The 12,246-nt window shown below is 33.4% G+C and overlaps 2 protein-coding genes across 4 annotated transcripts; both read right to left on the bottom strand.

The window, feature by feature from the left end:
- Positions 1 to 39: 39 nt before the first annotated feature.
- LOC103492738 (probable pre-mRNA-splicing factor ATP-dependent RNA helicase DEAH2) lies at positions 40 to 4,859 on the bottom strand. 3 transcript variants are annotated; one of them, XM_008453222.3, is made up of 7 exons: positions 4,187 to 4,859; positions 3,093 to 3,295; positions 1,896 to 2,980; positions 1,331 to 1,456; positions 1,006 to 1,244; positions 777 to 895; positions 40 to 574 (listed from the first exon to the last, which is right to left on the bottom strand). In XM_008453222.3, exons 1-7 carry the CDS (start codon positions 4,484 to 4,486, stop codon positions 448 to 450), a joined length of 2,199 nt encoding a protein of 732 aa, XP_008451444.1. In that variant the 5' UTR covers positions 4,487 to 4,859; the 3' UTR covers positions 40 to 447. The 3 variants fall into 3 exon arrangements, with proteins under 3 accessions (XP_008451444.1, XP_050943745.1, XP_050943740.1); XM_051087788.1 differs by lacking the exons at positions 40 to 574; positions 777 to 895 and having other exon boundaries at positions 1,095 to 1,244; positions 1,331 to 1,431; XM_051087783.1 differs by lacking the exons at positions 40 to 574; positions 777 to 895; positions 1,006 to 1,244 and having other exon boundaries at positions 1,331 to 1,560.
- A 562-nt stretch (positions 4,860 to 5,421) lies between these two features.
- Positions 5,422 to 9,914, bottom strand: LOC103492740 (probable glycerol-3-phosphate acyltransferase 3). The gene is made up of 2 exons (XM_008453226.3): positions 9,111 to 9,914; positions 5,422 to 6,494 (listed from the first exon to the last, which is right to left on the bottom strand). Exons 1-2 carry the CDS (start codon positions 9,849 to 9,851, stop codon positions 5,598 to 5,600), a joined length of 1,638 nt encoding a protein of 545 aa, XP_008451448.1. The 5' UTR covers positions 9,852 to 9,914; the 3' UTR covers positions 5,422 to 5,597.
- Positions 9,915 to 12,246: the final 2,332 nt, after the last annotated feature.

Genomic DNA, 12,246 nt, shown 5'->3' with positions numbered 1-12,246 from the left:
GGTTTGTCTACAAACATGTGCCATTGCACAATAGAAAAGTTGGTAAATCTGGATATATACTGTTTCTACGAACATAACAATTACACATTTATGAAAAGTTTGTTCGGAAGAGTTGAAATGTTAGCTATGGTCACATTGGCTTTTCAGATTTCATACACTAAAATAACATAATAGCAAAAAACACCATAGCATTGAAAAATCAAAATCTAGCGAGTGTGTAATGTTTTGAGACTATATGAACCCTAAGAACACTGGCCTAATTCAACAGTATAGAAATACAACCAATTTCTTCCGCTCCTCAGCTAAAAGTTATCTGCCATGGACGACCTTGGAATGAAGAATGAAAGAACGATTAAGGTTCTGGGATGCCTCCCACTTTCATCACGCCTCGGAAGAAAATTGATGCTAAGTTGAAACCTCCAAGGGCAGAACGGCTGGGGAAAAACCTCATTTTCTATTCCTGCTTTCTTCACGATCCTTTTCCCGCTTCTTGTACAGCCTTTCAAGAACACGCTTGGCCTCACATTGGGGGAAGTTCTCCAGATCATAATAGTGTGATGCTATGTCCACCAACCTGTTGGAAAAAGAAATTCGTCAAATATCCGTCAAGTCCTTCAAATAATGACAATTACTCAGATGATTATATCAAATATTGTTACCCAACTAGTTAGTAGGGCAAGTAAACAAAACGTTGCATCACGTGAGGCAAAGTATACGTATACATGTATACAAATAACATATATTCTGAACCCAAACATTTGTTGAGAGAAACTAACCATTCACCCCGGATATCTGTCACTGTACGGATGAAATTCCTACTTGTTAGGACGTATTCATTGTAAATGACCCACTCTGGCTTATGATCCAAGCAATTCGACGGATGCAAGTGTACCACCTATAGAACAGATTTGTTAATCGCAGATAGGGGCATTGGAAGTGCAGAATACAGCATGACCTAGTACACCAAAAAACATTCTAAACCAACAGGCAAATTAAGAAACATACCTGGTTGTCCTTCACTGTCAAGTAGTGTCCAGTCCGTTCCAAATGAGCTACTTGCATGAAATACCCAGATAGCATGGCCTTTCTTATGTTTGCGTAGTAGTCACGGCTGTTGAAATCTGTGCTGCACAATTTGAGGTTAAACCTAGACATGATGCGGACTAGTTGCTCTCTCACATTATCTGCAGCCTTCATTGCCCTGTGATTGATAAAGTTCTCGTAGCACCATGACTGGTCCTCATCTGTAAGCACAATAATTGGTTTAGGAATCTATCAGAATTCGATCTGCTTAATTGAAAAGGTCAAGGTGAGAACCATAAATACTTACTATTTTGCTTGTAAGCATGGTACACGTTCAAGAGCGTAAGATGATCTCCATCAATGTGGCCAAACCTAGCTTTTGCTTCGTCAGCAGCCTTTTGAGCCTCCCTAGGCCGGACAAAGCAATTGGGTACTAAGAAAGAAATTGGTAATCACACACAGAGGAGGCCCAGGGAAGGTCAGCAGATGCATAGATGCAAGACGAGACCATTTGCTTCATGAGATAATACTGAGAAACTGCAACTAACTACATCAGCACTGACTGAGAAATCTTATGGTGCATGCCATCTGAGGACATGGAACCAGAGAAGATAGTTGCTGATGACAACCTAGTTTGACAGAATAGTGCTCTAACAACATGCACGTGAAAACACATACATGTCTACTAGTTAGAAGACATGGCAGATACACTGCAAACATGCCACGCCAATAAAAATGCATCGGACTTTGATGCATTCTGCCCCTTGATTAACAACCATGGGCATTTGGCGTACACACTACATAGAAACTCGATAGAATAGGGAAAGGGAGGAGGAAAAAAAAAAAGCAAAAGCCAAAGAGTGCTGAAGTACCTGAAAGCATGGCAGAAATTGATAATATTTCATTGGAACATTTGAATTCTGGACTAACAACGAGCATCTTTGACATCTGAGGATCTAATGGAAATTCACTCATTATTTCCCCAAGCTTCGTTAGATTCCCATCATCATCCAATGCACCTAAGTAATTCAGAACTTCTAAAGCCCGCATCAATGTCTCGGGAGCAGGTGGATCCATAAAATCAAAATGCACAAGGTCATCAATTCCCAACTTCTTCAAGGTAAGAACAGTATTTGCAAGGTTTGATCTCAAAATTTCAGGATATGTCTGTGGTTGCAAATCATTCTGGAAACTCTTTTCTGTGTAAAGTCTAAAACATTTTCCAGGCTGAGTTCTTCCAGCACGACCAGATCTCTGATGCGCACTAGCCTTCGATATAGGAGACACCAATAATGATTCCACACGTACTCGAGGATTATAAACCTTCTGTTTTGAAAAGCCAGGGTCAATAACATAAACAATGCCATCTATGGTCAACGAAGTCTCTGCAATGTTTGTGGAGACCACAATCTTCCTTCCAGCAGGTCCATCCTCTTTTACTGGAGGAGGAGCAGGTTCAAATATCTTCTGCTGCATCGCTGGAGGAAGAGTTGAATATAAAGGCACCACTTTCACAGGCCCAACCTGGTCGCCAAGGTTTCCGATCTCTTTATTTATTTTGCGACATGCATCTTCAATTTCCTCCTCACCAGTGAGGAAAACAAGTATATCACCAGGAGGTTCACACAAATGAATCTGTACAACAGTCCGGATAGCAGCTTCAAGATAGTCCCTTTCAGGTTCCTGTGTGTAAAATATTTCGACTGGATGAAGCCTACCAGGAACCTTCATAAGTGGAGCACCATAAAAATAACCCTGGAACTTTTCAGCCTCAAGTGTAGCACTCATGACCACCAGCTTTAGGTCTGGCCTATTTTTCAAAACTTCTTTCAAAAGCCCAAAAAGAACATCTGTTGCCAATGTTCTTTCATGAGCCTCATCGAGAATAATTACTTTATACCTTTCTAAAAGAGGATCTGTCATCGCTTCTCTTAAAAGCATACCATCTGTCAAATACCTACCACCCATAAAAAGTACAACAAATTTACAATCAAGTAAAGAATAAATTTTCAAATTATATACTGAAAAGATTGGTTGCAATAAGCAGGCACAAAGAAGAATGATCTTACTTTAAGACGGTTCGCGCACTACTGCAGTCTTCAAAACGGATACTGTAACCCACCTCTTCTCCTATAGTCACATCCATCTCTTCGGCAACACGTCTAGAAACTGACATTGCTGCCACCCTGCGAGGCTGAGTGCATGCAACCATCATCTTCTTCCGTTTATCTGGACTATCCAGATCGACAGCTTCTAAAACAAATTGAGGAATCTGAAACAAAGAAAATCACAACATTAGAAATCAGAATAGGCAAGGAGACAATTTCAAACTAAATACCCATCAGACAGTTTAACCAACAAGCAAACATATTATCTAGAGACTCCACACCCAGACTCCGAAAACCAAGTTCAAACTATCTTTAGATAAAAATGCCACAATGAAAAGATATACATCATGTTCCATAAATAACTAAAGGTAGTTAACTTCTAAATCCAATTACAGCTTCGTCCCATTCTGAAGGGAACTAAGACCTTAAACTGAAGAAATTGGAGAACTTTCCATGCTGCCTTAAACACGAATCTCAATCCAATTGCAACAACATGTGAAGCTCGACTATCTTTATAGTCCGTTCCCAGCTAAATTTTTTCCTAAAGAGAACTAGATCAAATTGTGTGCAACCTCCCAAGCCGTCCAATGTTTTGTTCCCTTCTCAAGAGAGGACAAATCCAAATCTCCTAGAATACTTGAAAATAACTAAAAAAGGATAAAAAAAGATATAATAACACAAGCATTTAAACAAGAAAAACCGAACCACAATATCCTAGATTAACATTTTTAGGAATACTTTTGGCCTAGATTGATGAAATATGTAATTCCTAACCAAAAAACACTACCCCTCAATCAAAATACAGAGAAAAGGTCCACCTAAAAATAGTGCCCCTAATAAAGCCTGACAATAGCTTGATAAACAAAGTACAGAATATAAATAATCACAATAAAAAAAATAATCGTCCCCTAGAATCCAACTAAAAGGGAAAAAAAAAAAACCAACTACGTGAATCCAAGAGAAAAAGGAAGTAACGAATAATTCTGAAGTTACTTGCAGTCTCAACAACAAACAACTACCTATACATCAAGAATTAGAAGGCTTTCCGCACTAACCTGAGTAGTTTTACCACTACCAGTCTCACCAACCAAAATCAAAGTCTGACTGCTCTTCAAAGCCTGAAAAAATTCCTCTTTCTGATGCCAAACAGGCAAGGTCTTCCTCTTCTCCAAAATCTCATAGTACCTCTGCGAGAACTGCCTCCCAGTCCACCTGTTGATAAGACTATTCCCCGCATTTCCACCGCCATTGTTCAACGGGGCTACTCCACCATTCACTTTGTTTAACTTCGCGGAGACCGAGGTTTCATCCACCACATCAAATAAACTGACCTTTCTCTTCCTCTCCGCACCCATCAAAACCCTTGGCAGTACAGAACAATAGAAATAGCTGAAGAAAAAAAGCTGGTCTCTACCTCAAGAGAAAGACGGAACCTGGACGAAGCTTGCTTGGAAAAGCGATTGAAGAGGCTTTGTTTTGGGGCTGCAATATTCCGAAACCCTAATTCGAGGGAAGGAAGAGAAAGACGAAGGAATTTTCCTTCGTTATGTTATATAGAACTTTCCAAATTTACACAATCAGACCCCAATTTCTGATTAATTTCCTCGGATGCCACTTTACTATTTTAATCTTACGCCACACGCGTAAATTGCTTTGGGTCTGGCCCAATTTATACGGGTTCAAATACGGCCCAATAAAAGGACACGCGGCCCAATCGGAGCCATTTCTCCTAAGCCCTAACATTTGGGTCCATGTAGAAAGAACAATAGAGAATGAAATATCAACTAAATTTCTATATGGTTAGTTTGGGGTGAATTAACATTAATAATCTCTTGACTTCAAGAATGATTGGAGTACGTAGATTCTTCTAGGTTAATTAGACTATATTCATGTTAGTTGAAATATTGATTATTCCATACATTAAACTTTTTACGTACAATATTACAATAACTTCAAGAACGTATTATGGGGAGAACTTCGAGGAAGGAATAAATCATTTTTCCTGAAAAAAAAATAACAAGAGGGTATAAGGAAAATATATTATATATGCAGAATCTTCTATCTGTCACGTTACAATGACTTTAACAAATTCCCAATGTTTTCAAGATATGACCCGTAGTATAGGAAGTCACCCAACCAAACATGCACCCCACATATCAACATCTACGAAACTAATCTCAAAATCAACATGATCACCACAAAAACCAAGTTGTTCAAGTTTTGCAGCTTAACAAACGCTAGTCCACTGAAGTAAAAAATAATAACAATGATTACATAATTGGGAATAAGATCAATACAATCAACATAATCATTGATTAATAATGTTTGTATATCTTATATACAATACATCAAATATATAAATTAAACTTACAAAACATCAATCTCATGTGTAAATACATCAAATCAATTAAATAACTAATCGATCATCTCTTACACATATTTTTCCCTTGTATATACACACATACACTATTTTGAATGTACAATCCCTTCATTGCCAGCCAAAATCAAGTACTTATCTCTTCTAGTAAGCTTTGTACACTCAAATCCCAAAGCTTTACCAATCTCACTTTGCACAAAATTAGCCACATCAAACCTCGAAGAACAATTTTGATCATCATTTGATGATCCAAACAATAACCCATCAACCATATCCAATCTCTTAACAATGTAAGATGGTTTAGGATTCATCAAGAAGAAGAATGGATCAAAGCACTTGAACCCACTTGCAGTTGTGCCATAAAACATAGTAACATGTGTATCATTTGCAACAGGCACAATTTTTTTACTAATCTCAGTGAACAAAGGGCTAAACCTAAGGAGATACGGCTCTCTACATGTGGTTCCTTCAGGACAAACAATCAAGTTTCCATCCCCCTTGGACAGCAACTGCGCCATTAGGGTTGCGTCTTGGTTCCGGTTTCGTGTCAATCGAACGGTTCGAATTGGCGATAAGAATTCCGAGATTGGACTTAGACTATAGGTCACAGCTGTAGGTTTGTTGATTCCTAATGCAGCTGAAATGTAGAGAGGATCAAGGAGTGTTCTATGGTTACAAACATATAGAAGGCCTTGATTATTATTGTTATTGGATTTGGTTTTATTGATGGGGTTTGACACAGTGACGTTCATTCCACTTAAAGCATTGATGGGGTATGATAAAATAGGAGGCAAACACATGTAAGCAAATATTCTAATGAAAGCAAGAATTGGGGCAAAAGGGAGCCAAATGAATAGGGCAAAAGTGTCGAAAGGAGTTGGGTTTAGGGCTAATCTTCCATCATGAAACACTAATGGCTTTGGAAAATTGTCTCTAGGGAGTTGCTTCCACCTTTTCTTTTCTGCTTCACCCACTGTATAGATCTCCTGTTTGTAGACATCATTGATCCATTAGTACTTAGTACATATAATGATTTTGTTTTTCTATTTTGACAAAATTATATATTTACATGAAGATCTAGAATGATTTAAAAGAAAAAATTATTAAATAATCAGTTATTTTTACGATATATATTAATCATTGTTTTGGGTTCATTTACAACATAAAAATGAATGAAAAATCCTTTTATGTTCATTAATGATGATTTGACTTAGAGATGTAAATGTATATCTAAACTATTTATGACAATATCTATATATATATATATATAATATAAGATAATATATAAATATTTTTTCATCAAGCAACCAACTACCCTAATTTAAAATAAAGAAGAATAAGAAAGAAAGAATTAGTATATGTTTGATGATTTTTGTTGTTCAGGATATAGATTAATTAAAAGCTTTGTTAACTCAATATTTCCAAAAAAAAAAAAAATATCAGAATTCTAATTAATATATATAACACTAATAATAATTATTGAGAATGAACAATTTTCTTTTCCTTTTGAGTTCTTATGAATGTTATTTATGTGTTATTTTCTGTTTTAATCATATTTTTTTTTGGAAAAAAGAAATTAAATCAGAACCAATATATTTTCTTTTTGAAGAAAAAGAAAATAAAAATCCATAAAAATCAGAACCAACTTGAAAATGTATACAACATAAAATTCCTTATTAGTCCATTATATACATGTTTATTATTTGTGATAAGACCTTGTAGATGTTAATGTATATCTAAACTATTAAAGACAAAATAGGAGGTACTAGATGATTTGATTTTTTTTTCTTTTTTTTTTCTTTTTTTTGGTAATATATCCTTGTGATATATCAACTTATTAAAGAGTCAGAATGTAAAAAGGAATGTTTTAAATATTTTAATATATTTCTTCATCATTTTTTATGTGTATATATAAGTAAATACTGATTGATTGATTGTTTTTTTTTAATTAAACATTATTTTATATAGGAATACATAATTAGATATTGGTTTTTTTAAAACATATTAATTTACGAGTTGATGAATTTAGGCTAGTTAAATAATTAAATAATGTTCTTTATAAAAGATGGAAAAAGAAAAAAAAAAAAAACTATTCATATTAATGCATGATAGTGATTTATTTAACACGTGTATCCATTCATCATTGTTTATTTTATATCTATAATTCAAATTAATTTTCTAAACAATTTTCTTTTTCTTTTTTTCATGACTTATATGATTTTAAAATATAATTTTTTAGTCTTTTTATGTTAGGAATATGTTTAAAAGATTAAAAAGTATTTTTGTAAAAAGAATTAGGCTGAGGGACGTAGAGAGAAGATATAGGTTTTAAATTTTTGAAAATATATAATGTGAATATTAAATGAAGCTAAGTTCTTATTTATTCTATCTTAAAAACTCAGTTGAAAACTCAAAAACTAAAAGTTAGTTTTTATTTTTATTTTTTCCTTTCTTTAGGTTTGAATTCTTGCATTGAAAATCAAATTTAATTAACTTTATTAGAGGAAGGAAACATTAATTACTTGACTTTACTTAGCTACATAAACTCATTATCATCCCTACATGTGTAATCATATTATAAGTTTTAGATGATAAGAAGAAAAGAAATAGAAGCTTAAGACCACCAATTTTTTTTTGTATTAAGAAAAAAGTCTCTCTAAGGGATAACTCAAAAGTTTCAATCTAAAGAATAATTGAACATATATATACACATGAGCCAATATCCAAAGACTTATTTGTCAATATAATTATTATTTCAATAGATTTATTGATTCAAATTTCTTTTTCAAAAGTCAAAAAATTATTAAAAATATATATACCAAATTAATTATCAATATTTTCCCATACTACGTACCATATAAAATTCTAGATTATTTGAACCTATGTTGATAATGTATTTTGGGTCCCATTTTATATATTTTTTTAAAATAATACAAATTAACTAATATATGTATTTCAAAAAAGAAAAAAAAAACTAGTATATGTTTTTCTTTATTTCCAAAACTCCATCTCTAAAAGGAAAAAGAAATACAATTACTAAGTTATAAAACAAATCTCAATAGCTAAACAAAAATTTCAAAAGTAAAATTAAGAGATTCATAAATAATTTTAAATGATAAAGCTACCAAGAGTATTTACAAAATGTAACAAAACTTTAAAATCTATCGTGATAGATTCTAATTCCTTTTTTAATATTTTTATTGATTTTTCTATATTTGAAAACAACTTGTTGAAATAGTTTTTAAACTTTTTTTCTAAAAAAGAGTTCCGACAATGTTTAAGAGTTTCCTTGGCTTAATGATTGATTTCCTATAACAAATGTAAATTAAAGTTTAAAAATTCAATTTGATAACCATTTTACTTTTAGTTATACATTTTTTAAAATTAAACATATAAATACTACTTTCTAAGCTACACTAATTTTTTTTCGTTACCAACTTTTTAAAAACTTGATATTATTTGTGATATTATAATACAAATACAAACCATTTTCTAAATTAGAAAAAAAAAAGGTTATCAAGAAGGGCTAAAACAAACCAAGGGCATGAGATAAAATTTTAAAAAATAAAATAAAAATTAGGGTTTAAGAAAAGGGAACTTACATTGCAAATGGAAGAAAGTAACTGAAAATCATAACCCTTTTGAGAGCCACAAATCCCAATCAAATTGCCATTCTTATCAAACACATCACTCTCTTTTTCTTTTTCTTCTTCTTCTTGATCATGATTAATCAAATTAAACAATGAAGAAACCTTCACCTTTTCATCCATCAAGCCCACAAAATATCCACAAAAAACCTTCAATTCTCTCCCAACCACTTCCTCAACCTCCAAATAATCTCTCAAAAAGCTCTCAATCATAACTTGAGGAAAAACATTACTAAATCCAATTCTCTTCTTCCCTTTTCTCAAAGCCTCGAACGCCTCCAATCCAACGTCGTTTAGAAAGAATTTAGGCAAAACTGATGATCCAATTCTAAAGTTTTCTTTTTTCACTCCAAAAAATGATATCATCACCATAATCTTCAACCCCATTTCTTGGCCGACAAGTCGGATTAAAGGGTACAACATCAATAAAGCTGTCGCACGGAGTAGTCCACTTGCTTCAAAAGCGACCAACATGAAATATGAGAAGAAATACGGAGATGAGGGTTTTAATAGACCTTCTTCCACGTTAAAGATCATAACTTTGCCGTCGCCGTTTACAGGGAGTTTCGTTGGAGATGGTTGTTTTTGGTGGTGTTTACGGTGAACTGCGGCCATGGCTCGTCGGAATTTCTTGGAGAAAAATCTGTGGAAGAAGAGGAAGGGAGCTTTGAGGAAGAAGAAAGGAGGAGAAGTCATGTTTAGTTTTCTTTCTTGGGGGGGCTTTTTTTGGAATGGAAATCAACTGTCTGAAAAAACATAGATTGAGGGTGTGGTTTATTTATAGGATTTTTTTATTGGGTATTGGCCTTGGTCAAGGGGTTAATTACGTAATTTGCCATTATATGTTGTTTGTTTTTCTTGAGAGCTAGGGTACTAAGCTAGCCAAGTCTCTCTTTTACTTCGTCTTTTCCATTTGTGCAATTAATGTCACACGTAGTTTGACTATTATTTGAGTCAATAATTTCGCAAAGATATCGGCGAAAAGGCTATGGCTAAGAAATTTTGAAATTGGATATATGGAAATTAAATCATGTGCATTTGCATATACTAATTAATCATTTTGTATGTACCTTTGGGACAAAGAAAAAGGTAGTGGACCGAGGGGGTTGTTCGAAATTGTGTCAATGATTCATATTAAAAAGACAAGAGGACCTCAAAAAAAATTTATTTTGTCCATGCTAGTATAAGACACTCACTGTCATACAACCAAATTCAATATATACGATCTTGATGCAAATCATCTATATCAACTGTTTTCTAAGGTTAGCACAACATATCTTGTGTATCTACACATTTGTAAGAAGTAGGGTAATTAATTGAAACTAAGTATTTGCTTTATATAACAAAACACTACAAATAAATAGAGGGAAAAAGATGAATAGATCGGGAAGAAAACATTTCACATAAGAGACACTAAGACAATTTTAGATTTGAAAACCAAATAATAGTACATTTGGACAAAAGGAGAGAAAAAATAAAGTATTCTTTTAGTGCGGAAATAGTGTAGTTATCCAAACTTGCACGTCCAATCGAACGGATGATAATGAGTCCGCATGAAAAAGATTTTACTATCACCACTTTATTCCACCCTTTTACAAGCATCCACGAATTTTAGTATACATTATAGTATGACTTTTGTCGCACAACTCAAAAAGTCATGGATTAATGATCAAAATAGTATATTTCTCACTTATACTAATAATCGTTTTCTTTATCTAATTAATGTAACAATTGTGATTATAATGTCCTAACGAATGAAACGATGTTGATCAAGTAATTAAATGGCAAGTAGATATACAACACGTTTTTAACCACAAAGTTTAATCATGTGTAATTGGGCAATACATCAACACCCTAATTTTATAGTACTTTTATTTAATACCCAATTTTTAGAACACCTCAACTCCCAAAGGTAACTAAATATGTACTTTAAGTTGTCAATATCTATCCTATAACAAAGATGTAGCTTACTCATGAACATGTATGAAAAGTCACATTGTTAGTACATGATAGGTCGAAATACAAAAGGCTGTAAAGTTTAAATATTTAATGATGGTCCCATTTCTATTAGGATTTGAAAGAAACAAATTGGCTTAAGAAATGAAAAATCTCAGATATCAAATATGTGTATGCAATTGCAACAAATTTAAAAAGAAAATTGACCAAAATTTTGAAGAAGAAGAAAACCTAGAAGTGGGACATATGATGATGGGATATGCAATGAAGAGTGTTTTATAAAGGCTGGCGCTGACCATTTCATTCTTTTTTTCCCATTGATACCAAGTTGCTTGGAAAGTATCGATTTGGGGTTTACATTTATGCATTCAGAAGAAAAAGAAAAATTAAACCAGACCTTTCAATTCAGTTCATCGTGTCGGTCGCTTCCAAAGTTTGAAAACGTTGCTATCAGTTTGAACTTTGGTCTATTTTGAGTGTGACTTATTGGTTAGGTAATTAGGTATACCCTTTTTACCCATATACGCCACATGCTCAAATCATTGTATAACTTGGTGTTGTTGAATTAAAAATGTTAAACAAATGATTGTATTAGTTTAAATTTTAAAATTTTCTAACTAACAAATGATCAAATCAATTTTATTTCTAAAATAATAATTGTTACGGGTGATTTTGGATCGAAAGATATAATTGACATTAATTTATAACGACAAAATCAAGAAAAAACATGATATAAGGTTGAAAGTGACACAACTAAAAACCAAAATAGGCTAGAAAAAGGGAATCGGGTTGAGCCTGGTCCAAGGCAATGGTCAAGGGCAAGCCTAAGGCCGACCCTTGCCAAATGTCCAACATGGTATTTTTACCTATGATTCAACCTATAATCACTTTCAAAGCTCAAGATATAGCCTACTGAGGATAATGTTCGGTTGAGGTAGCCAAATACACAAAATTGAGCATACTTTGTGGCCCGATAGATTATCTCCTTGTCCCAAAGCAATTTGGAAATCCTAGTGAACAACTTATAGATCAACTTTCTCAATAGATATAGATATATACTCAATATTGTTACCACATGGAGGTTATCGGATATATTTTCTCTAAACCACAATTAGACATCAACAATAATAATAGT

This window comes from Cucumis melo, chromosome 1, assembly GCF_025177605.1.
Source record: "Cucumis melo cultivar AY chromosome 1, USDA_Cmelo_AY_1.0, whole genome shotgun sequence".
In the NCBI taxonomy this organism is placed as follows: domain Eukaryota; kingdom Viridiplantae; phylum Streptophyta; class Magnoliopsida; order Cucurbitales; family Cucurbitaceae; genus Cucumis; species Cucumis melo.
Note: the sequence above shows the minus strand (reverse complement) of the source record. Positions and strands in the feature narration are given on the sequence as shown.

What these genes read in the sequence shown, in the direction of transcription:
- LOC103492738 (XM_008453222.3), bottom strand. Translation starts at nt 4,486, where the DNA reads ATGGGTGCGGAGAGGAAGAGAAAGGTCAGTTTATTTGATGTGGTGGAT. An exon ending in GTAGTGGTAAAACTACTCAG is followed by an intron (nt 3,296 to 4,186) that starts GTTAGTGCGGAA and finishes TCTTTGTTTCAG; the next exon opens with ATTCCTCAATTTGTTTTAGA. An exon ending in AGTGCGCGAACCGTCTTAAA is followed by an intron (nt 2,981 to 3,092) that starts GTAAGATCATTC and finishes TATGGGTGGTAG; the next exon opens with GTATTTGACAGATGGTATGC.
- LOC103492740 (XM_008453226.3), bottom strand. Translation starts at nt 9,851, where the DNA reads ATGACTTCTCCTCCTTTCTTCTTCCTCAAAGCTCCCTTCCTCTTCTTC. An exon ending in TACTTTCTTCCATTTGCAAT is followed by an intron (nt 6,495 to 9,110) that starts GTAAGTTCCCTT and finishes GTCTACAAACAG; the next exon opens with GAGATCTATACAGTGGGTGA.